At 37.1% G+C, this 27144-nt stretch overlaps 1 protein-coding gene across 1 annotated transcript in view; it reads left to right on the plus strand.

Annotated features, from left to right (window-relative positions):
- The first annotated feature begins 4741 nt into the window (after positions 1-4741).
- The window catches only part of PRDM6 (PR/SET domain 6), a 118520-nt gene continuing 96117 nt past the window's right edge, over positions 4742-27144 (plus strand). The window contains exons 1-3 of the mRNA XM_066601909.1: positions 4742-4856; positions 5567-6017; positions 22612-22919. Coding sequence (XP_066458006.1) covers positions 5576-6017; positions 22612-22919 — 750 coding nt within the window. The 5' untranslated portion in view covers positions 4742-4856; positions 5567-5575. The remainder of the gene's footprint in view (positions 4857-5566; positions 6018-22611; positions 22920-27144) is intronic.

Below are 27144 nucleotides of genomic sequence, written 5' to 3' on the forward strand. Positions count from 1 at the left end.
ACCAAGAACCAAAGTCTATGCATATCAGAATAATGTATTTATAACTCCTGTAGTACATCTTTAAATAGATCTATATTCATATACATAAAGAGAGACAATAAAGCCCATAGGTCAAGTGTTAATCAAGTGCTAATATATATGCAACTAGAAAGAGCATCAAAAATATGGAGGACAGATAATATGCCACAAATTTCTTTTTTTTAATTCCTATGCCAACAGCACTCTCTAGTTGAAGATGGACAACTGTCTTTTAACTATCCTACAATATATCCATAAATATACTGCAGGCTCAAGGGCATCAGTATTAAATGAGTTGTACCTGATGTGCAAAGCATGGCTTATTTCAAAACGTACAGGCGATTGTTGATGCTGCAGTTCTTTTCAAGTTAAGTGAATGAGGCTGAGCTGCAATACCAGCAACGGCCCATGGACAAGAATGGTGTGTTTCTGGAAGAAAGCAGTCAGGATTTTCTAATCTCATACAATCCTACGTCTCTCCCAAAGAACACAATAGTATAGATATCAATAGTATATGTACTATATGTTTATATCAGTAAATGTTTGTAGTGGCCTAATATAACTGATTGTCAAAAAGTTTACTAGAAGTTTGCTTTTGATAAATGATCCATTACTCTCATCCTATACATAGATATCAAAGGAAAGTGAGTAGCACGGTTCTTCAGACAGTAATAAATAAGGCATCTACGGGACAATTACTAATGATTTGCATTTCTGATTGATTGCAAATCACTGTGTATAACAGGTTTTTGAGAGGACAATTCATAGAGAACTTGCGTATATTAATTGTAGCAATAGGTGTAAAGAAGATTTTTTGATAAATATAGTCTGCAGAAGTGGGACTCGGGAGTGCAAGAAAGATTGGTGTAAATACTGTATGTGGTCAACAGAAATGGGATAACAGTATGAGCAGCAGTAGTAATGGTGTAGACTACTATGTAAAAGTTTTAGGCAGGTGTAAAAAAAAAAGGGTGCAAATTAAGATTTTTTTTAAAAAAATAGCAGACGTCTGATTAACTCCACATTTATTCTACTTCGGGACAACAACTCCAAAGATAAGGCCAGTGTCATTAGCAAATATCTTCAGCAAAAAAAGCATAGAGAGTCCTGGAATTGATGATATGGACCTCACAGAGCCCTGACCTCCACATCATCAAATCAATCAGGGCTTGCATGAAGAAACAAAAGGATTTGAGCAAGTTTACATCCACAGAATATCTGTGGTTACTTCTCCAAGATGTTTAGAACAAACTCCCTGCTGAGTTCCTTCAAAAACTGTGTGCAAGTATAACTAGAAGAATTGACAATGTTTTGAAGGTAACCAAGTATTGATTTGATTTACATTTGTCTTTTGTTCATTCACTTTGCATTGTGTTAGTTGTTAAAAATCTGTTAACACTTCTGTTTTTGAAAACATTTTTACTTTGCATCATTTTTGCCACATCTGCCTAAAACTTTTGCATAGTACTGTAAGCACAATGCATGGAAGGTTTGTGTGTCTATACAGTATATACAGTCATCGGCAGCGGATAAGGATGCTTATGAGCTCAGGGGAGATTGAAGTGTGTTTGTGTGTGTGTGTATACCATGTGTAGAAGAAGTGTTTGTATGCAGCAGCAGCAGTGGTGATAGTATATATACGCTCAGGTCAGAGCAGTGTTAGGATGGGAGGGTTTGTATTAATGAATTATTAACTCTGCAATCCATGATCTTCGTCTATGATCATGAGAAGCCTGAGGTCTCAGGAAAAGCTGCTGAGTTCTTTATTGGTCTTCTGTCACATGTAGCAGCCATTAGTCTTTATGGAATTAGGTGAATTAATTAGTATGAAATTCTAACTTTTTTAATTGAGTTCCAAACAAAATCAGATGAGAGCAGTCTCTAGTGTTTATACCTTCTTCCTATTAGATGATACATTGGGATTCTTAATTTATTGATCCCAGCTCCTCTGCTCGCTGCATTTATCCTATAGGTCATTAATCACAGGAGAAAAACCTCCCCGGGTCTCCCCATGTATCCCTGGTACCTGAGATGCTCTTGTCTTTACACAGCACCACTCCGGCGCTTGTTTCTAGAATCAATGATTACTAGGTGTGATGCTGTTTAGTTATAGTGGACTTCCTCCTGTTTTTTTCTAGATATGAGTTGAGATTATTAAGCACATGGGACATAAAATGATTTATGTAATTATAACGCCCTGCTGTAAGTGTATGACTGTTACATGAACTGACACACCCTTCATAGTAAATCAAGACAACAGGAACTATTGTGTTACTAGGAATCCATCAGAATGTGCTTTACCAGCTTACATTCCATGCACAAGTTATACATTGTAATGTATATTATGATATATATCTATATATATATATAATATATATATTAATGGCTAAAATATATAATACTTGATAGCGTAAGAATGAAATAATATCACATTAAAAAATGTACAATTAATAAATGGTTTCATACTAGAAATACTGTAAACATGTCACACATATTATAATAACAGTCTAACAATGTACACTAAATAAAACATTCATTATATCACAAACATATTTGATATAATGTCATGAAATGTACGGAAATTGTCATATATTTTATACTAAATAACTGATACTAGATCATATAAACGGGGATGTGTTACATTAGATTTAGGAAGAGACAGTGCAACATTTTATACACAAATCTTTAATGTATAATAATTTAAGAGCTATGGGAATGATATAAAGTGTTATTTTAATCTAGTCAGTTGATTTAAATAAAAGTTCAGTTATGAAGATGCACAGTGATAATCTCATATTGCCGAATTTAGTAATAAAATTAGAACACACAATTCAGCAAAGTGTAATACTAGTATAGTAAAATACTCTATATAGTATACTAAATAGTACAACAAATATACAATATGTTGAAATAAATAATACTAGATACAAATAACATAAATTAACATAAAACGATATTTATAAAATGTTAGTATGAAATACGGTAAAAATGAGCTGCAGCCTTCATGTAAGGAACATCGATCTTCCCCCAATAATTCCATGTGTGCATTATTACTACATCAATTTACTATCTGATCGGCACAATGACACAGACTGACACATATTAACCATTTCCAAACTGGTACTGTGATACCGGCGTTGGTGGAAGCAGATGGCAAGTTTTGGTTAGTTAACAATCAGGTTGATCAGGATTTGGTCTTTCTCCTGGTTCCGTTTTCTATTAGTCCCATGTAAAGTGTTTAGTAGAGTCACATAACTATCATACGAGATAGACAGCGTAACATAACAATAAACTTTCCTATAACGGAAATGTAAACTGCTTTTCTCCATAGAAATATGGTGATTGTCATTTATTTTTGCCGCTGTCCTAATAACTTAACATTCTATGTTTTCATAAACCAAACAAAAATGACTGATAGGGATATATATATATATATATATATATATATATATATATATATATATATATATATATATATAACTATAAGTTACGAGAGCAACTAGGTTGAAGTCAAAGAGCGCTTCCATTGATATCAGAACATTCATTTGCTACAACACAGGAACGAAATACCATAGTACAGGTTTGGGACATACAGTGCATAGTACAAGGACGAAACAGACACAGTACAGGCATAGAATATATACAGTGACAGCACATACACAGAACAGGGGAACAACACCCACAGGACGGGATAAAACATACACAGTACAGGAATAGAACTTATTGTATTGAAATAGAACATACATAGTACAGGGATGGAACATAAACAGTACTAACATAGAAGATACTGTACGCAGGATAGGGATAAAACACTCAGTGCTAGGAGGGATAGAGCATACATGATGCAAAGACAGAACATACGCAATACTAAGATAAAACACACAGTACAGTGATAGAATGTCTAGTATAGGGAGGAATATAGCATATACAGTACAGGGTTGGAACAAACAGTACAGAAATAATGTAGAACACAGTACAAGCATAGAACATACAAAGTACAGGGTTAGAACATGCTCGTTACAGGTACAGAACATACACGGTATTAAGGTAAAACACACAGTGCGTGATAGAAAATATACAGTACAAGGATATAAATGTATAGTATATACAGTACATGGATATGAACATAAGCAGTACAGCAACTGAACATACACAGATAGGATAGGGATAGACTATATGACCTCAATGATTGGTTGCTTGATGCCATCATTAAATAAGTAATTTAATTGCAGCATTTGTATGAAGAACATTTTAAATAGCCTCTACTCTACAGGTATAATACACATCACATATGGCATTCTTCCTTCAGCACTGGATTATTGAACAGTCTCTTAATTTACAGGAAATCACCTACATATAAGCATAGTGATAACCCTCCTAATGGAAGGGAAACAGACAGACAGACAGACAGACAGATAGATAGATAGATAGATAGATAGATAGATAGATAGATAGATAGATAGATAGATAGATAGATAGATAGATTTTGCATTATTAAGAAGTACACCACCATATTATACTTTCCATAACATCGGCTATGCAGAAGAGGCACATCAATTGGACTGTGGAGCTTGCACTCTGCATGCAGGAGCTGCAGCAGAGGATAGTGGAGGTGTGACAGGGAAGGGTTAATGTGTCCCCCCTGTGTGCAGACACGTGTGCAGCAGGAGTGTGCCAGAGAGCAGCTCAGCATCCAGCACTACACAGTGTGATCAGAGTCTGCCCAGCGCTCACACAGCCCACAGCTCAGTCCACACCTCGCTCTGGATCTCCCCGGCTCAGAGCTGGACCTGTACACCCTCCTCCTCGGAGACGTGACTTGGAGGGAACATACCCAGGTAGGTGCACAAGTCTATGTGTAATAGATCACCGCTTCCTCCATGTGCCCTGTCTTGTTGCTCTATATGGGGTATACTGAGCATTGTCAGAAGTGACCCATAGCAAAGGTACACTAATATAATACACTGACAGACATATAAGTACAGTAAGTTGTGGATATATATAATGCATGGGACTATCATCAAATGCATGCCTGATGAGTACCTGTGTGGAGGATATAGATACTGCCTATACTGTTATGTGCCTATGGTAGACACTAGTAACAGTAGATGCATGAGTACATGTGTACGGTGGCTGCTACCATACAGGGGAAAGTATATACAATGTATATATTATACATTCAGGCGAAAGCATGCACAAGTACGTTCAGGGGAAAGTAAATTACACGAATGTGTGCAGAGGAACGTATATACACTGCATAGATAAGTACATGCAGGAGAAAGTGTGTGCAAGACATACATGGGTACATGCAGAGGAAAGCATATACAATACATGCAGGTGAACATACCTACGTGCAATGGAAAGTATATACAATGCATGAGTATACGCAGAAAAGGTGAACATATACGTACGATTGCCTAAATTTTTATATACATATATATATATAATGAATGCATGATGTTAGCATCGAATACATACCTGAGTACGTATGTGGACGATATATATATGTTTTTCTAGTGTGCAGATCAGTGACTTCTGTTGTATGCAGGTGGTGGCCATGCTGAAGCCCGGGGAAGCTGCAGGATCTGCCTTCCTGAAGGTGGACCCGGTGTACCTCCAGCACTGGCAGCAGCTCTTCCCCCAGACCCATCATGTGAAAACTGGAGTCCTGAGCCATGTCCCACTCCCTGAGCCTCCGGCAGACAGCCTCCGCCTGCGCCCGGCCTCCCTGTCTTCCACTTCTTCATCTTCCTCTACCCCTGCACCCTCTGCCCCTGCTTCACTGGCCGGGATCACTTCAATCACCACTATTATGGGAGCTGCTCCAAGCATGGAAGTCCCTGGACCACAGAGGAAGGAACTGGTGGCTTCCAGCTGTCAGGAGGGGACTTCACCCAGCCTATTGCAGTGTACCCCAGAGGAGCTAGACTATTATCTGTATGGACAACAGAGGATGGAGATCATTCCACTCAGCAACCCCACCACTGATCCCAACAATCGTATGTACCCCTGTTATTACCTTCCATATAATACTGTATGCACAGTGCCTCTCCAGCAGTGACCCAAACAACTATATGTACCTCTACTATAAAACAGTGTACGCTCAGTGCCACTCAAATAGTGACTCCCAACAACTCTATGTAGCTCTATTACCCATCTGTGTACACACAGGATCACTCAATCGAAGGATAAGTTGTACACACAATGCTACTCCAGCAGTATAGGATGTATACACAGTACACATAGTTCTACTCCAGCTGTATAAGATGTACATATAGTGCTACTCCAGCTGTAAAAGATGTACACATAGCAGAGTGGTGCTCTAGCAGTCTAAAATATACACAAAGTACACGGAGTGCTACTCCAGCAGTATAAGATGTACACATAGTACACACAGTACTAATCCAGTAGTATAAAATATGCACATAGTACACAGAGTGCTACTCCAGCAGTATAAAATGTACACTGAGTTCTACTCCAGCAGTATAAGATGCACACATAGTGCTACTCCATCAGTATAAGATGTATACACAGTGCTACTCCATTAGTATAAAATATACACATAGTATACATAGTGCTACTCCAGCAGTTTACAATATACACATTAGTACACAAAGTGCTACTCCAGTAGTATAAGATGTACACAGAGTTCTGCTGCAACACTATGAGATGTACACACAGTACACAGAGTGCTACTCCAGCAGTATATGTACACACAGTGCTACTCCATCAGTGTAAGATGTACACACAGTGCTACTCCATCAGTATAAGATATACTCTCAGTTCTATGCCAGCTATGTAAGATATACACAGTGCTACTGCAACTGTATAAAATATACACATAGTGCTACTCCAGCTGTAAAAGATATACACATAGTATACAGAGTGCTACTCCATCAGCATAAGATGTACACACAGTGCTACTACATCAGTGTAAGATGTACACACAGTGCTACTTCATCAGTATAAGATGTACACACAGTGCTGCTCCAGCTGTAAAAGATATACACATAGTACACACAGTGCTACTCCATCAGTATAAGATGTACATATATTGTTACTCCAGCAATATAAAATATACACGTAGTACAGAGTGCTACGCCACAGGTATAAGATGTACATACAGTGCTACTCCAGTAGTATGAAATATACACACAGTGCTACTCTAGCAGTATAAATATACACATAGTACACAGAGTGCTACTCGAACAGTATAAGATGTACCTACAGTTCTACTCCAGCAGTCCAAAACATATACACATAGTACACAGAGTGCTACTCCAGCTGTAAAAGATGTACATGTACGCATAGTGCTACTCCAGCAGTATACAATATACACATTAGTACACACAGTGCAACCCTTAGCAGTATACAATATACACATAATACACATGGTGCTACTCCAGCTGTATATGCAGTACACAGTGCACACAAGTACTAGAATGCAAAGAGTTCAATGACCTCAGTGACTGCAGTTGTATATAGCGGAGGTATCTAATTGATCTATTGGGGTTCACACATTTCTAGGAGTGGATACAATATGGTATGCACTAATTTATAATTAACATAAATGCCGAGAACGCTGAACATCTGTCCGATAAGAGATACCACGTAATCACGGCTAGTGGTACGAAATGTAGCTGTGTGCTTCCTCGGCAATTCAGCCCAGTCTGGACTGCTAAGGCCAAGAGTATCGGAAACTATAATAAAAGTTGTCCGTGATCGAGGTTAGAAATACTATACACTGCCAATGCGATATATCTATATGTTATATCTATGAGCGGATGGATGGGTGGATGGATAGAGATAGAGATATAGATAGATAGATAGATAGATAGATAGATAGATAGATAGATATGGCTGAATAAATGACCTTACTTTTTCAGCATTTGTTGAGTTGGAGTGCTGCCTTTTTACTTTTTTTCTATTATTGTAACACATGGTGAGTGTTTTAAGGATTGCACCCATTCTAGTATACTTACATAGTGCTGCTCCTCCTTTTTATGCATATTTGCATATGCATATTTATCAACAGAGAGGGCTAAAAAATACACATGTTGGTGAACCTTCCCTTTAAAATGCAGACATAGCTAATGTAATAGAGGAATGAAGACTAAAGCCCCGATTGTTAGTTCACCATCATCATAATAATAATCTAATGGGTAGAGTTTGAAAATGTAACTGTAGTAGTAATAATTACTACTCGACAACCAATTCGTACCAAGGTATGTCACTAGTAATCGGCATAGGATAATACATTATTCTCCTGATTATAAGGCTTTACAACTAGTCTAAATATCTATCGGTCCGCTTATCTATATATTAAACGCTATTACTATAAATATAATGTGCATATCATTTGTATTTATGTTTCTATTTTCGTACTTCATATGAAATATGGTTTTACGGAAGTTGTAAGAGTCAATTTTGGTTTTCTGTAATGCCGATATTTAGCGTTCTCTAAATGTTTACCATTATATCAAGATTTTTCTCTACAAGTCAGTAGAATTGGATATCTTCAATTAAAACATTTCAGATTAAGATATTTACATTTATTATTGTCATTATCATCATCTTTGAATTATATTTTTTAGCTTCAGACTGATCCTCCATGAATTGGCCTCGGCTGGACACAAACTATTAAATTGCTTACTGACCAAGTCTAATATTAGAAGAGTTCGTCAATGCAGTAGGAATGAGTTTACTAATCACCGCTGCCCATGAAGATACTACCATGTCTTATCTGTGATTCTCTATAGAACAGCAGATGGATGTGTATACTCTATATAGTGCTAGAGGTTATGGTATATAACTATAGGGTATATAGTTACAGTAGAGTACTGTATAGCTGGAGCAGGAAACTTTCATGTAGACAATGAAGTCTGATGAATGGAGCAGCAGTGTGCTGCAGAACGCCTAAATAATGGGTGCAGAGTATAGAAGAAGGGGACATAAATAGCACTCGTCCGTCTTCAGTGCATATAAAGCTGTATACCATGGGTGAATAAATCCTCCATATTTCACTGAAGACATCTGAGTACTGTGGGCAATATAACGCTACAAGTTTAGCAGCGCTAAATTAGTCATTGAACTGTTTCAGGGAGCACTCAACGAATATCTCTAGCTAGCTAAGGAAAACCACGGATAACACAGTGATGTCACGACAAAGTTGTACCAAATTGTAAACGACACTACATAACACCACACCTGTTTAAGTGCATATCATTAACTAGTGTAACTACTGTGTATATCTACTAAGGGTGTATTATATATTTCCTTCCACTACAATGCAAATATAGATATACGAGAACTATGTCTGTACTATTGCAATGCATACTGCTCTTAAGTTACCTTAATATAAAATTTCCTGTACCCCCTGGCTGTGGCATGCATTGGATGGCACCGTGTTTTTGGATCTGCACCCAGCAGCTGTACTTGCCCCCTCCCATTAAGGAGGACATGCAGCCATATATTAGATTGAGGTTAGAAAAGGTGGTGGCTGTTTATTTAAGGTGATAAAATGGTCCATCAGCAGTAATCTCCATCGATATATGCCACAAGCAGATGAAGGATGAGGGGACAAGGCACAATTAATTGCCCTATAGTTTTGTAGGAGAGAGTGGAGCCAGCACAGAGACAGCATCGATCTCTGCTCCCAGCTCCTATTCATCATCTGTACATTGTATATGGGGGTCTCTCAGGGCCAGGGGTGCAGCCTTTATACACACAATATGCTCCTCTCAACCTCCTCTAGCTGACAACAAACATTTAATTCACTAATCCAATCAATCCTTAGGAAATGCTTCAGCTCTTCTCCAGCTTAGATGTATGAGTTCTGGAAATAGAGAAAGAAAATACTAATAAACATTAGACGCTAAAAGACTAGGAGCTCATAAACATACATTTGTGGAAACACAATTTTCATGCACCATTGTTGAAAAGTAGAAGGCAAGCTATTATCGTCTGTTATCAACCAGTTTAGACTGAAATTCCCCTGCAGAGTCCTTCTTCAAGGTAGATAATAGGTCATTTTATATGCATAAAATTGCAAACCTTTGTTGCCTCACCCTAAGCTGTAACAACTATGCAATAGAGACATACACACATCTATACATCCATTCATCATACATTTATGTACAGTACCATGCAAACCTTTTAGGCAGGTGTGGAAATAGTAAGGATGCTTTCAAGAATAGAAGTGTTAATAGTTTTTTTTTTACAATTAACAAAGTGCAGAGTGAATTAACAAGAGAGAAACGCGGATCCAATCAATATTTGGTGTGACCACCCTTTGCCTTCAAAACAGCATCAAGTCTAGGTACTTTTGCACACAGTTTTTGAAGGAACTTGGCAGGGAGGTTATTCCAAACATCTTGGAGAATATATCATAGCCCTGTGGATGTAGGCAGACTCAATGATGTTGAAATCAGGGCCATATCATCAATTCCAGGACTGCCTGCTCTTTATGCTGAAGATAGTTCTTTACAACATTGGCTCTATATTTGGAGTTGTTGTCCTACTCCAAAATAAATTTGGAGCCAATCAGGCATCTTCTATTTTTGTTAGCATTTTTCTACACCTGCCTAAAACTTATGCACAGTACTGTATATATATATATATAAAACAGCATTTTAATTATTGCATGCTTCACATTAGCCATTTAGTATTTTCAATTAGACATTTAGTAGATGTTTATCATTCCTGTTAGTATATATGTAATGTGGTTATATACATAGTAAATGTATTTAAACCCCTATTTTTATTTGTACAATGCCATGAAATTAATGGTGCTTTAAAAAAAAAAAAGTAGTAATAGTAATTAAAATAAAAAAAATAATCAGTTTTCAATATGGTATCATCTAACAATGAAACCATAAAAGATGCAGCACACTTTAATTAAGAGAGCGGAAGAGCCTTAGCCATCTTATCACTACATTTAAATTAGGGACCTGCTATAATATGGGTGAGAGTTGGATTTAGGAAGATTACTATAGAGTACACCATCTCCCAGCTTGTTGGGTCCTTGTGAACCTCTGCATGTCCTATACCATGAAGGGAAACACTTTCTGGAAGTAATTGTGTGGCTGGAGTTAGCTGGAAAAGGTGTAAGTTTTATTGCTGTTCTGTGGATCCTTGTTAAATTCACACATTCCATCACACTACAAGAGAAGGGGATACACTAAATAAAACAAGCATATAGACACATTTAATAGGCTTAGAAATATATTGGCTCTCAGCTTGATTAAGGTAAATGACATTGAAAGATTGTCAAAGGGACAGGTTATATTGGAGGAAGCATCCATATATTACCATGACTTATTACATGTACAGTATATGTATTGCTGTGACTGGGCTCACAGTACCACCTGTCGCCACGGGGCTCACAATCTATTCAGTCTCAGGCGCACTCACACACACACATGGGACGATTTCATAGGACGCCAATTAAACTATTAGTAAATTTTTAGACTGTGGGATAAAATTAAAATCCATACAAATCCATATAGTTATGTTTGCATAAACAGGAGTGTTGACACAACAGGCTGTAACAATTCAGATCACTGGTAGATATGGGCTCACATATCTATCTATCTATCTATCTATCTATCTATCTCATATCTATCTATCTATCTATCTATCTATCTATCTATCTATCTATCTATCTATCTATCTATCTATCTATCTATCTATCTATCTCCTATCTATCTATCTCCAATAAGAAATGTAAAGCGTCGGCTGTAACGCCTCCATTACATGTTAGAAGACACAAAGTAGTGTAACCATATCAGCACATATGACAGACCATGTGTACAGTATATTACTACATTATTTACTGGCACCCCTAACAGATTTAAAAGCAGAGGCTGATAAGTTGTAGCTAATAAGCCCATATATGCTGCCATAAGTACGAATATATATGGTAGTATACAGTAGACTTAAGATGTCATAAAGACTTTTCTCCAGTTCAGGCTGCAGTAAATTTATGAACTACCCTATGATATGCCCATAAATCTGTTGCCTGTGCAGGGGTGTTGGTAATAAATTGAATGTCTTATATGAAGTATACTACTATATATGGCCCTCAATGTTACAATATACAGTTACTCTTTATTTTACTCTTAGGGCATTGCAGTAGATGATTGAGATTCTAATATGAATACTAGATTGAATGATATAATAGGGGTATGTTTGCAAAGTAGATCTGTGAGGGCATCATAGCTTGAGATTTAAGTTTGACTTTAACATGTGAACATACTGGTCCTGCTTTATAATGTCAAATATAATATATTTTATGGGCACTGTCGGTGTTATTTTCAGTACAGGAGACGCCTTGGGCAGTTAAATCAATTGAGTTATGATTTTAACTCCTAATTAGCTAGCTTAGGTCTACACTGCAAGTGAAATCCAATATTTAAACAGTAACTAAGGGTCCAATCTTGAAATTTGCATTTTCACTTTTTTTTCTTCTAAAAATGTCGATAGGATATCTACATACTGTTAGCCTCCCAATATTCATTGGTACTTAACATACATCACAAACACCTTGAGAATATTAACATTGTCTGTTTGCAGACATAATCTATTATCAGCATCAGACATAGGAATTACATATGAGCAACATGTAATTAGGCAGTAGAATCTAGAGTATAATAGCTTATGTATCTATTGCATTAGTATGACGATATTACAGTGTCACACAAAGAATTGAATCCACTCTTCACTATAAGTGTACAGACCCAGTGTATGCGTTAAATAGTTAATACATTGTGCTATATGATGTTTTCCCCCACATTTACTGTATTCAGCACATGGTGTTTGGACAAGCTATGTGATCATTTACCGTCAAGGTCTGGAAACTGGCAAATGAGTCTGTAGGCTTGCAGCAAATCTCTTTAGAAATACTGTTGGCTTTCTTTCATGACTGTGATGAAATGATGGGTGTTACAATTAGTATGGATATTTAAATATAGATTTATATATGTGTTCTTGCTAATTAGAAAATAACGGGACGACATGGGATAAACTAAAAGCAACAGCAATCCATTTCTTTCTGCATCATAGAACATTAATTTAGTCAATGCCATAGCAAAGTGCTTCATGACATTTCACTCTCTATTACATAAGGCCGTTTTATTAAACTCCTACAAACTATTTCACATATTTCCTTCAGGCAACGAGCACATACGTCTGTAATCTACTACACTGCAGTGAAGTTGGCCTACCAGTCAAGTCAAAACTAAGCTGTTGGTCATTGTGTGGCACAGCTCTCAGGAGACAAGTGTTGTAAGACTTCCTGGTATTACATACTGTAGATGTCAATGTTTAAAAGAAAATGGTCTATGTAATCGAGGTCTACCAACAAGAAGCCTGACTTGAACCCCAAGGTCACTACTTTGATGTGCTATAACTCTCATCTTGTGCATTTGACTAAAAAGTATCTATACTATTTTAATAGGAAACTTTTCTATAGTAAAATGTTACTTGTTTTGGAGGGATCCACTACTTTTTTTAAAAGATCCAATGTCTATAATCTAAACTACCTATAGAATATTAATATAAATCTAAGAATAATACACGAACAAAGGTAATGCAATTTAGACTCTGGTAGGCTAAGGTCCAAGGCCTACCCATAAAATATCATTGTAGAGCATCTATACCAGCTTTATTCCGTATATGTGCAGGGTTCCTGACTTTTATGATTATCTTGATTTGGGACATAGGAGGGATTTATAAAAGGCTTTACTCCAATATATATTGTTGTTAGACTGGCATATGAAATGCCAGTCCAAATAAATCTTCTGTTTAGAATTTTAGGACTCCAGTAGTTATTTCAGCAATCATACCCTTTTACAAATATATAACATAGGCTTCATCTATGTGTCCCATCAATCTCCGATCAATGGAGTTGTTATGCAATTGTCTTTCATAATGGTTATTATTGTTAATAGCTTATTGTTTGTTTATACAGTGTAATTACATTCTAATGCACTATAAAACTAGATAAGAATGCAATACAGGTCAGTGGTACTCAATGCCAGATGGCACCAGTAAAGCAGAGACTAGCATCCTGAGAAATCACTTTAAACAACAGATAACTGTGTTCAGGGGACATTGGTTCTGCATTAAATTATTAAATTGGACATAAATTAGAGTATGTTCAGCTGTGTGACTTTGGTTATGATTGACTGCCATCAGGCCATGTCTCACTCTTGGTGACCATGTCTTCTTTCCAAAATGTCTGGTCTTCTGGTTGGGTGTTCAGCTTTCCCATTGGCATGTTCATGATTCCTAAGATTCTGTCCATCCATTGTGTTGCTGGTTACATATGAATATAATTTACTGTTGAGCAAATATACTTTTTCTCAGGGAGTTGAATAACCCGTAACACTGACATGAAGAAGTAGTCCAACTTTGGTGACTAACCTCTAAAGTAAATTTGATGAGCGCAGTCAGTTTTACGGTAAGGTTGTTAATATTTATTACACGGTTTATTAGATTTTTTTCAGAGATGAGGGCACTCTGGAAAATATATATTACACGTGAATGGTGTTTTCATGAGAGATCTAACTTCTGTTTATCTATCATGGGGGAAAATATCTCTCATCGTTTCATATCTCAATAGAGCTTCCTGTCCTGAAGCCAATGGTTTGCACACAGATAATAATTCAGGGGTTTATCACTCCAAAGAAAAATAGTCTGTGCAATGTAAAATGTAGGTGCCGTCTCATTTATTAATTTATGAATTGATACATTAAAAATATACACTTATAACATCAATCTGGTAGGAAACACTTATTGAGGATCTATCCTCATGGTACAAATGTGGTGCATATTACAATGTTGGTTCTACTAGTACTGTCAACAGTCCTCAGTCCCTTTCTAAATCCTCTGCTCTGGGGATCTGTAGTTTATACGGAGTGTCCTAAGTTACCAACCCAAATTTAACTCTTTTTCTGGACAATTTTTCCAAAAAATCATGGACAACCAACATTTCTTACAGACACATTGGAAGACCATATTGACTCATGAAGCTTAAAAGTGATACATGCTTATAGGTCAGATATGAACTCATTACTAGCATTTACTATGAGCTATTAAATGACGATACATAGGATCATAATGACTTGTTCCATTACCACCAGCCTCACAAAAATCACGGATACGTCAATTTTTTTTTCACAGACACTGGAAAAAAAGTCACATTTTTATGGACTGTTCACAAATTTCTGGCTGGTTGGCAACCCTAAAAATTCCATGCATGGGGTTATAAGTACAGAACTACTGAATATAGCATATACACAATCCTTGAAAACTGCTAGTGGAGCTGAAATTTTGCTAGCACTGTATATATGCAAGCTAATTAAACTATTCATGAAATTATTGCACTTTACTGCCACAATTTTATTACAAGTACGCATGTCATTATTTACTTGCTGCATGCTTGCACACAAGGGGTATGCGCACGATGCCCATCTACCTCCACCCATGTGAGAGAGGCCTTATAGTGTACGAATCTAATACAGCACATTATATGCCTAGTGTTAGGAATAAGGGGCCTATGGTTCCGTCAGGTGGTTGACAAATTAATGCTAGTTCCTCAGCAGTTTGAAGCTTTCGCCTTTGCAATTTTTATTTTGGAGACCAGAATAGCTGCTGCATTTCATGTTGTGGTACTTTTCTTTACATGCTTGTTGATGGCTTGAAAGCATTGAACCCATTGGAAGTTTCCCAGCAATAAAAGTGGACATTGGAGAGTTTATTGGTAGAGATGAGCGAATATACTCGTTTCGAGTAATCACTTGATCGAGCACCGCGATTTTCGAGTACTTCCGTACTCGGATGAAAAGATTCGGGGGGTGTCGGGGGGCGGGGGGGGGGGGGGCGTGGTGGAGCGGGGGGTAGCAGCGGGGAACAGGGGGGAGCCCTCTCTCTCTCCCTCTCCCCCCACTCACCCATGCCGCCCCCCCGAATCTTTTCACCCGAGTACGGAAGTACTTGAAAATCACGGCGCTCAGGCAAAAAAGGGGCGTGGCCGAGTAGGTTCGCTCATCTCTATTTATTGAACATACTGTATTTTTTTGTGAAAACAGCTGATATTATTGTATCTGTCGCATAAATTAAAATGTTATCATTTTTGTGGCATTTTAGTGATTAAACCATTCAATTCTAGTCCCTCTAGGATTGGCAGATTAGTTATACAGTAACAATAAAAATACTACAGTTGGCCATAGACAACAATAATCTTTAAGAATCTGATTGATTTTCAAATCGTCAATGATAATTGTTCAATTAACTAGATTCCAACTGAAATATTGTCCGTTAAGCTCATCGTTTACGCTTCAAACCTTTCCTTACTTAAATCATAGTGTTTAGCTCACTATCAGGGAGAAACTGTATAGGGACAATAGACATGAAAGATGTTTCCCACATTACTAATGATGATATTGTGGAAAATATCTTTACATTTGTGGCTACGTCTTGGTGCATGTTACGAATAAAATATAAATTGGATTGTTCATCAGACTGTGGCCTTATTTGTATGCCTATAGGTAGCATAATAATAAATAGAAGCGAACAAAAAACCTGCCATGACTATAACATCCAGCAGAGGGCCTGCAATTACACATCAAGATGCCTTGTAGTCAGATCCAGAAACCATTATCCATTGTTACTAGAAATGAAGTATAATATTGATATGAATAGATATTTGTAGAGTTTATGGCCATTAAGTAGAGAATAAAGCAGAGGAGTATTATTGGGACATGTCACAGACGGCTTTTTCAATGTCCTCAACCAAAGGTCATATAGACGTACATGTTATCAAACACTGTGTAACATACTATAGCTACTACATTCTGGCATTGGTCTGGCGGGAGTTGGGATTCTAGTTTTGAATGCTCGGCAGTTACTAATAAACAGGCGTACATATCTGTCACATGTGGATACAGGAGCCACGCCAATCTCTGATATCTTTATATTATCTTAAGCCAACTATTGTATTAAACTCTGAATTATGAGAAAAGACGCAAAGCACGGAGGGAACAATCCATTCCTGTGGCTGGATGTTGGCCTTTTACTCTGACTGTCAGCGAGTCCCCAATTATAACAGTTTTTGTGCGTGGACACCTGTCACTAACAAGTACATTGAGAAGAGCAATGGATTTCACCAGGACTGCTCAACATGCCTCCTGGGAAGGACACTGACATTTGATCACTATTGACCTGAGCTGGATTGAACAAAAGTGCTTTCATTTGCCATACAAGTTGTCAGGAGAAGCCATTATTTTAAGTAATTACAGCCACGTTTCTGCATATGGGGATCACATAATAATGATATGAAACAAGCAAAACAGCACAAATAATCCACATACACAAGTTATGTACTTATAAACAAGCGCATATATGTACACTGACCTCAGCATTGTCATACAATTGTACTACCAGAATAGCTTAATAGATTATAATAGTATCTAAATGTATTAACAATAATAATAGCATAAACATAAAAATATACAATGAAACCTCTTTTGGATGGCCACCTAAAATTGCACTTAAAAAATTAGTCTTCTAGGAGGCAGTCTTTTCAAACAAGATGGCCAGTATACATATTATAAAACAAAATGGGAAATCTATCACAGAAAACCTGGTCTGGATAGGGGGTGTTGTCTGGATAAAGTGGTCCTTAGTATTACACCTTGGCCTTCTATCATGAAGGACGGCTGTAGAATTAGATCTATGTCAATGTCATAGGGGCAGGTTTTTTCTAAATATTGTTTAATTAATTTTTTTTATAAAATAACCCAGTAATGTACATTGTTAGTTTTTTTCCCTTTCCCCACATATGGAAACCTCTATGACTCTGGGTTTCCCGGTTGGCCTGGATTTCCTTTAGCTTTCCATAGCTTGAATGTTAAAATTCCGGTATATCCTGCATTGACATAAATGTAGCATTCACAAATCCTTGAAGTATATGCATAACTATCCCAATGACTTTATGGAATTTGTCCATTCATAAAGGGATTAATTTCATTGAAGGTCTTATTTTGTTGGACTGTAGTAGTCATCAAGCAGACATTCTGACCTTCTCTAAGGAGATTTTCCAACATCATGGAAATCTCTTTTTCTGTTTTCTCATATAAAATGGAAAGATTGGACTCGATGCCACAGGAAAATGAGAGAGAGAGGTCAGAGGACTGGAAGCACCTCAAAATTAATTTCTTTCTTTGTATTACTTGCCTGAATGTATACAGAAGTATGAAGAACATGTTCAATGATCGGTGATTTCTGTAGGACAGTATAACTCACAGTTAAATGCTATACTGTATATCGGGTAATGATGAGACTCTTTAACCCCAAATCCCAACTGTAAGCTTGTGCGTTCTTGTTTGTATAAACTACCCAGGTCAGCCTTTCAGCTTATTCCTCTGATTTGAATCCTTCATATTTGTTTAATTATATCACCCTTGCTTTAATTCCTGACTATTTCACAACAGGTTTAATTGTTTTCTGGGGATCTTACAATGGCATTGATTTCAGTCAGTGTGTCTGTGTTTTCCAGCAGCTTCTGCTACAATAGTTTACTAGTCAATACCAACTTCACTTATTCTTACATCCATCACTATATTAACCTCCTACTACATTCTTCTAAAAACGAATATGAGCGCACAGGGGCTAGTAGTGACAGAAAGTAGACTTCTCAAATACAGAATCACTGTCTGCTAAGATTTGTGGGATGGATGACTTTTATATTACATGTGTAGACAACATGTCTCCAGGAAAACCATCAATAACCAGGAATTTATACAGTAGGAACCTAATTAAATTCAGTAGAACCTCATTCTTTACAGAAATGTACTCCTTTATGTCTATAAAATGCAGTTAGATCCTGAACACTGCTTTTCAGCATCAGATTTATTATGTTACATAATATCATGCCGCAACACTACATGTTCTCCATTTTTCAGAAAATATCAAGTAAGAGAATACATTAAATATTTAGTCTGGGATAAGTTAAAACAGCTGAGATCATATTGATTACAGGCAAATTAGGAAAATTTGACAAATATTTTTGGTGTCATGCATAGACATACACAATAAATATACTTTTGTAGCATTTAAACTTCATTAATGGAAATCTCACGTTTCATTTGAGTTGCTATGGCCTCTATATAAAACTCGGTTACTGTATGTCTAGGACTTGAATCTTTTTAAAGGAAAAAAGGAAGTTGGGTATAAAAGAAGCACTTGCTTACCTGTATCTGTTTCTGCTTCCATGTTCGTATCATTATTTATCACTTTTAGATTAAATAGTGCCTGGTATATTTGGGTGCTATTGTTTCACCAGGTCATGTGTACAAGGTATTGAATATTATCCTTCTTGGATCATTTTCATGGATACATTTCATGGATTTCCACCTTACATTAGTGCTTCATTCTTTTCATCAATACTCGATCATCAGAGGAGAACTCTACTGAATGATTTCCATCATATGCCCAAATCATTATTAAGGTTGATCTCTTGAAAGACGTTATCCATGATCAATGCGCTTAGAGTTAGAAATTAAATGTGTTTTTTGGTTGGTTGATTAAGCTGGTCATCTCATATGAAGCTGGCTGTTTTGTTCACCTACCGTACTGCATATCCTCCAGAAGTGATCATATAAGCATACATGGAATATGCACAAGATACTAACTACAGAATAAGGAAAATACTTCTTTCTTATAAAAAAATATTACAGTGTGCTATTTGGCACCTCAATTGGATGATTATGTGTATTTCACTAGTAAAACCAGCACATTATGCATAACTATTTGTGCTGTCAAAATGGCATAAACCTTGACAGAACCTTGACTGATGCCTTTATAAGTCAGTGGAGGTCTGTCATATTCTTACTTCTATTGATAAATTTGTAGAAGCACATTGCATTTTTTGTCACAATCATTATACAACCTATCTACAGTTCATAATTAGAAATACGATACCCATAGGTTATTATTAGAGATGAGCGAACACGTTCGGCTCCGCCCCTTTTTCGCCCGAACACCGAACTTTGCGAACACTTCAGTGTTCGGGCGAAAAAGTTCGGGGGCCGCCGTGGCAGCGCGGGGGGGTGCGGCGGGGAGTGGGGGGGAGAGGGAGAGAGAGAGGGCTCCCCCCTGTTCCCCGCTACTGCCGCCCGCGCCGCCGCGCATCTCCCCGCCCCCCGGCGGCACCCGGACACTTACGCGCGAACACTGCAGTGTTCGGCAAAGCCGGTGTCCGGGTGCGGATGTGTCCGTAACGGATACGTTCGCTCATCCCTAGTTATTATATATTGTCACTCAGAAGCTATCTTACATTAGGATTGCCTATACATGTTAGTTTAAAGTTTAATAAAACATACAATTTCAATCAAAACAATTGTTCATTGGGTGAAATATAGCAACAGATGATCATTTTATCCAACCAATGACAAAAGATTCATCATCTGGAAAGAAGCCAACCATTGACTGTATATGGTGGAGTTTACTGTTCCATGAAAGAACATTCTACATTGATAGATTGTTGGATTGAACAACTGCAATGGCCAGTATGGACGATTTTGTATGGCTGCATCAGTGTAATGATCGTTCACCAGGCAATTGTTCATTCAACAGTTGTTCAGCCATAATCCTGCTTCTATCGAATGTGTATGACCACCTTAAAGCTGGTGTATACACATTATATAGCTATTTATTGAACAGCTATTTTTCCTGATCCGACCCCTGTATACTGTAGACTTGGCACAGTGTTCTGAATGGGGAGAAAGAAATAAGATACTTCCAGATACCTTTGATGGTGGCTTATCTCAACTGAGAACAAATAGATTAGGCAAGTTGAAAACCAACATTGGATCCTTCTTGCCCCAATGTCTATCCATTGGAGAAAGTCAGGACATCCCCATAGACATAAGAATGCTGGTACTCCTAAATTCAACGAGTTCAAAAGACCTTCATTTAATCAGTGTGGCCAGCTTAAGAGTTAACTCAGTGACATTATTAATAAGCACTTCCTATGATTCAGAAAATGCAACTCATTGTTGCATAAGACTAGCCATACAACAGAGAAAGCTGATGGCCAGATAAAGGCTCCTTCACGCAAGTGTTTGCTGTTTCAGTGCGTGAAAATCGCACAATTTTTACTGCATGTATATGTGCATATTTAGGGTATTTTTGGTGCATATACATTTTTTTTGCACGCATATTCACTGTATGTTTTAATGCTCCCATAGACATCCATGGGTAATGTTGGTCTGTAATACTGATCAAAATAGGACATACTGTAGTTTTTTCACACACATTAAAACATGCACATGAAAAACGCATGTCAGAATGCACCAATTGAATCATATCATCTTCTATGATGTTCCTATTATGTCCATAAAAATATTGATGTATTACGGACAAAAAATACACTTGCATGACTGAGCCATTAGTGAAACATTTCCAGTGGTGCCTTTCGACTAAGAATGTTATTATTCAAAACTACATAGATGTTACTATATTCTGAAGATTCCTGGAGCACTGGAGGGGCAAGAGGGGACAGAAAAAAACAGAATATGGTGAATACTGGCACCAAAATACCCAGGGCACTTGACCCTGGTGAAAGGTCCTAGCAACATCACAGTAGCACTGTATGTTCTATGACCCTACATGTATAGCTATGAAGCTTTCTCTAAGTCTTTATAGTTATCAAGATATCAAGACATATTATATATCAACTCATATAGTGTCAGCAGCGTATTTTATAGAAGCGTACTCAGAAATGTCTGATTATCTTGTTCTGCTGGAGAGAAACAATTTACACTATATAGCAAATGTAGTATTCCCGAATATATGGCATTTGTGTTTCGGCTAAATGATCCTGTGAACAGGAATTGTTTAACAACCATCAAAAAAAAATCTAACCAGCCCGGTTGACTAGCTACAGATAGATATCCTACCACAAGTTTGCTGAGAGTGTTAGCCAATTAGAAGCAGGATGACCTTAGTTTGATTTAGACAAGTTTTATTGCTGAAGTTTACAATGCAAGGTATATTATATATACTACTTAGAATTTGAAAAAATGGAAGAAAACCTACATTAGGATGGCTAGTATAAATATAAATGTTTTAGGATTTGTTACCATGATGTTACTGCCCCCTGCGTGGGGATTATTGATGCATAAGAGGTGTATGTATCAGATTATGCTATTCTAATAAAAACTTTTTTGAAACTAAAAAAATCAAACAAGTCTAATATTTTCTAGGCAGTAAAGTATAATTCACATCAGAAAACTTCATAAATGGCATTACAATGTATAGCTATGCTATATATTGGACCTCTGTCAGTGTAGACACTGATTATAGCACCAACTTCTAGTTTTAAGTATTTGAGATCTGAACTATCAGCATACGATGATTAAACTGAACCTAAAACATTCCCTAAAATGTTACAGCTTGCACAGATATCCCACTATGTTGTTTGGGTCATTTCTGGAAAAAGTATTTAACTTTTACTTTCTTACAACCTGTAAATTATGCACTTTTATTGTTGAATATGTGCACATTTGTTTTCTTATGTTTTTAACGCAGGGTGTGACATGTGTGCAGACAATCGGAATGGAGAATGCCCCATGCATGGGCCTTTGCATTCCCTGCGACGTCTTGTAGGCACCAGCAGCACAGCATCTGTGGCCCCTCCACCTGAGGTACCTGAGTGGTTACGTGATCTTCCACGAGAGGTCTGTCTGTGTACCAGTACTGTGCCAGGTCTGGCATATGGCATCTGTGCAGCTCAAAGAATCCAACAGGGCACATGGATAGGCCCCTTTCAAGGTGTCATTGTAACTCCAGACAAAGTTCAAGCAGGAGCTCTGAGGAACACACAGCACCTTTGGGAAGTAAGTGGTTTTTAAGTTGAAGTTATGGCATTTGGGATAATTAAAGCCTAAAAACACTTTTTGCCAATGACGACAACATTGATTAGGTTGATCATTCTTTATAGAATAATACGAGACATTCAGCAAGAAACTGCCTACTAACATTAGTATAGGAGCATGAAATTTAGGTGAATAAAGACATTTTGTGTTATCAGGTGATACCAATATACACCAAATATTCTTATTCAGTCAATGTCCATAGAAAATGTATATAGTTAAGCAGCAACATTTTTCCTAATGTAGTCATCACTAGCCTGTCTTTTCTGATTATGGGTACAGTCCTTAGCATGCAATGAAGTTAACTGGACAGATCCTTGTATTGTTCTTCACTTGTAGACCTCACATAGCTTTCATTGTGGCAGCCTGTCTTATAGTCAGCTCAGGCTATTTTATATTGCAGATGTTATCACAAATTGTATCTGTTATTCCATATGTATTGAAAGTGTACATTTTTCATTTGTCTCTTATGTATCTAAGTCTACTTTGAATATTAGATTTATATTAGCAGCTGCCTAATGCTTCCTATTACACTGTGGATTCCAGAGTTGGTGTCTCCTCCTGAAGCAGCAGAATAATCCTCGATAGTATAGAGTATGTATTTTTAGGTGGACTGGACATACAATATATTGAAGGCATCCTATTATTCATATATAAAGGGCAAATATAGGGATAGTTTTCCTTGTTATTGAATCAATCATGAGATGCAGAATTAATCTAGTTTGCAGAGTTAAGACTGCTGCTTTCTTCGATCCTTGGAGTCCGGCACTGAACTTCACAAGCCACTAACTAGAAATTAACTTTTTATTAAAATGCTAATTTGTTTATAGCTTTATGATGCCTTTTTCAGAAGCTCTCCATTTTAGTAGAAATACATTGGATAATATGATTTGTTGCATCTTCACTTTTAAAAAATTCTCTCCATAGCTCCTAACACATGTTCTGTACTATACCTTTTCTATGCCTTTGATCATCTGAAATATCACATTTTACTTAATACATCATGTAGCACAAACTATATAGAATAAATCTAGACACATTATCTAGAATAAACAATATAGTCTAATGTGTTATATTTTATGACAGTCTTCCCCAACCAGTGGCTCATGAGCCAAATGTGTCTCTTAGACCCCTACATGTGGTTCACCAGCAGTTGGCAGCTGCATATGTCATTGAGCACTAGTGGTACCAGGGATATCATAGTATTAATAGAAAGTAGTACTAGGGTTAAAAACATATCATAGGCAGTTAACACTAGAGTAAAAGCCTAACCGAATGGCCATATGTTGAATATGATTTTTCCTTCTAATACCCAATGCGGCTCAATATGCTGTATGATATTTGAAAGTGGCATGTGACCTAAAAAAGGTTCTGGACTTTTGTTTTATGTAATACCGTTATGTTAAAAAGTAAGGACACTCCATTTATTTTTTTCATATTTTAGCATGTGGACATATCAGCATGTAATGTTCAATCAAACATCAATGAAGAGTAAGGTGATGCAACCACTTAAATCATACCTATCATTTTAGAAGTGGAATGATCCGCACCTCCAAATATAGACTGTATATAAATGGTATATGATATATGGACTCACCTGGTGCAGAGTGGAACCTCTCAAGAGAGCAGGTGCCCATTCGGACCGGAGTTCCTGGCAGGCTTGTAATGTGTACTTTAGGTCCTCCAACAATCCTTAAGGAGCAGGAGAGGAGCAGATAAGAATACCCCAAAATTGGATGACCAAATGGGGGAGTATGCAAAAATTTTAAAAAGAAAGCGCGGAAGAGAGTTTTTTCTTTTTACAGTTTTTGCACCTATCATTTTAGGTGAGTTTTAAGAACAAAACTGTTGTGTGTGTACATGAAGATAAACACTATATTTGTCCATTATATGACTAGTGACTAGCTGCTATGTTATCTCACATACACAGTACATGTAGAGAAGAGAAGATCCTGTATGCCTATCTCGTTGTAGTGTACCCTCAGAAGCAGCAGCAGAATGGAGGACATGATACTGCAGTACTGAGCAGTGTAGCTGTGAATCCAGCATTGGAGTGAGACAGCAGAAAGAGCAGCAGCCTCTGTCTTTCTCTTTAGCTTTTCACTCCTCTTCCTTCCCTTTCCATAAATATATATGGGCAGCATGTAACCTGATCTCTGAGTGTATAGACTCCTGTGTATGGATTTAACCAGTGAATTTAGTGTGAGTGAACAATATGGCTAGTGGAGAGAAGGGAAAGAGTCTGATATGTAAAGAAAGAGTCATTTTTGTTTAATAATAGATATTACAGTGTTTTATCTCAGCTTTAACTATTAATCTATTAAAACAAACTTAAATGATAGTTACCCCTTAAGGATTGATTTGTTTGTCTGCTGAAGTTGGTAAAATACACAAAAATAGGATTTTTCTCTGAGATTATAAAAATCTCATATTGTTGGCACTGGCTCATATATATAATAATACATAATAATTAACCCAAATTGTCAATTAATTACAAAAATCTATTGAGTGGGGTGGGGTCAAGTACTGTTGTTGGATGATAAGGCCTCTATTACAGTTGACATTCCAGTTAGACTTAACACTAGGCTATAGCTTGAGGACATTGGAGGCACTTTCAAGCCAAAATATGAAAATGTGTTTTCTCAACTGATAGAAAGACTCTCGAATGTCAAGGCATGATGTACCATGAAGATTTCCCTTCAGTGAAATAAGGGGTCCAACTCAAATAATGAAAAATAGCACCAACTGATAATTCACCCTCTGCATAACTCTATTGTTGCTTTGGGCATAAAGCAAACTCAGAGTGATCTGTCAGACTGCCAGCTGATCAAGCATGATTCATTGCTCCAGACAATATGTTTCTACTCCTTCAGAAACCAGTGGCAGTGTGTCATACACCACTTCAACCACTTCTTGGCATTGCACATGGTGGTCTTTGGCTTGTATACTGCAGCTTTAGCACAGTAGACATTTGTTTATCTGACTTGTTGGAAAGGTGTCACAATACTATATTCATTGTAATGCTAATGTTTGCCCATGGAAATGTCTGTATGCTTGATATATGCAGGAATGGGTGTAGCTGAAATCACTAGATATAATAGAAGACACATTTTTGGTCATGTAGTGTGTGGATGTATATATATGATGAGGATATACACATATCCAGCTGATACTGGCATGGATATCAACCAACTGAAAGAAGCAGTGCAAAACCAAAAAGAATGGATGGAGCTCGCCTTCAGGGTCACCGAGGGTGGTGAACAACTAAACAGCTACCAACAACATATATTCATTGATTTGTGCATTCCTTACTTAGCCATATGAATTAGCATTGCTCACTTTGTACACTTTCATGTGTTTTATTAGCAACCTTTAAAATACAGTTACTTTCATTGAAGTTTTAGTCCATTTCTATTTCTTACATGTTTTTTACATTACAGAAACAGTTGCTAACGACTTAATTTCTGCTGATTTGGAAACCTTTAAGTTAGATACTTTACTTTCTTGCCAATGAATGTGAAGACTCTAAATTATGTTGGAAGTTCTATTTTAAAGTAAATACTCATGTTCATTGCCAAGTCTGGAAGCAAAAATGGCGCAGATTTCCCTTTGCCACTAGACATAAGCACAGAAACGTCTCATGGTATACAAGGTCTCTGTTGGACATTGGATCTATTCTAGAAGCTATTTGCCATTTCCAATGGTTTTCCATATTTCATAAAGTCAGTGACATTTTGTATGGTACTACTAAAAATGTTATTCATTCCGAAGCCTCTCTAAAACTACTGGTAATTCATGATTCACAAAAATATTTTGAATCCAGTTTTTAATACATGGCTCTCTCTGTGTGAGCGTCATGCTCTGTCAAGTAGGAGTGTGTATTTGGCTGCATATTCAGGCAAGTCTGATGATAGTTTTCACCTTCAATTGTGCTACTATAGCAAGTGAGTGGGCATTACTCCCTGTCTCTGCCGTTTGGAACGCGCTTTATTATGCCATGTATCTAACAACAAGAAAATGTGCTGTTACAAAATTTTCCAATAACGTCTCACTGAAATGTGTAAAAAAAATCTCTTCGTTGGCTGAAAGAGTTAATATCCAAGCCATTTCTTTTTGCTGTTTATTCTACAAATGAATGCTGCAATTGTTAAAATATATGGCCGCCCCATAGTCCCAGTAGTTACAGTAA

The sequence above is a fragment of the Eleutherodactylus coqui genome, chromosome 5 (genome assembly GCF_035609145.1).
Source record: "Eleutherodactylus coqui strain aEleCoq1 chromosome 5, aEleCoq1.hap1, whole genome shotgun sequence".
In the NCBI taxonomy this organism is placed as follows: Eukaryota; Metazoa; Chordata; class Amphibia; order Anura; family Eleutherodactylidae; genus Eleutherodactylus; species Eleutherodactylus coqui.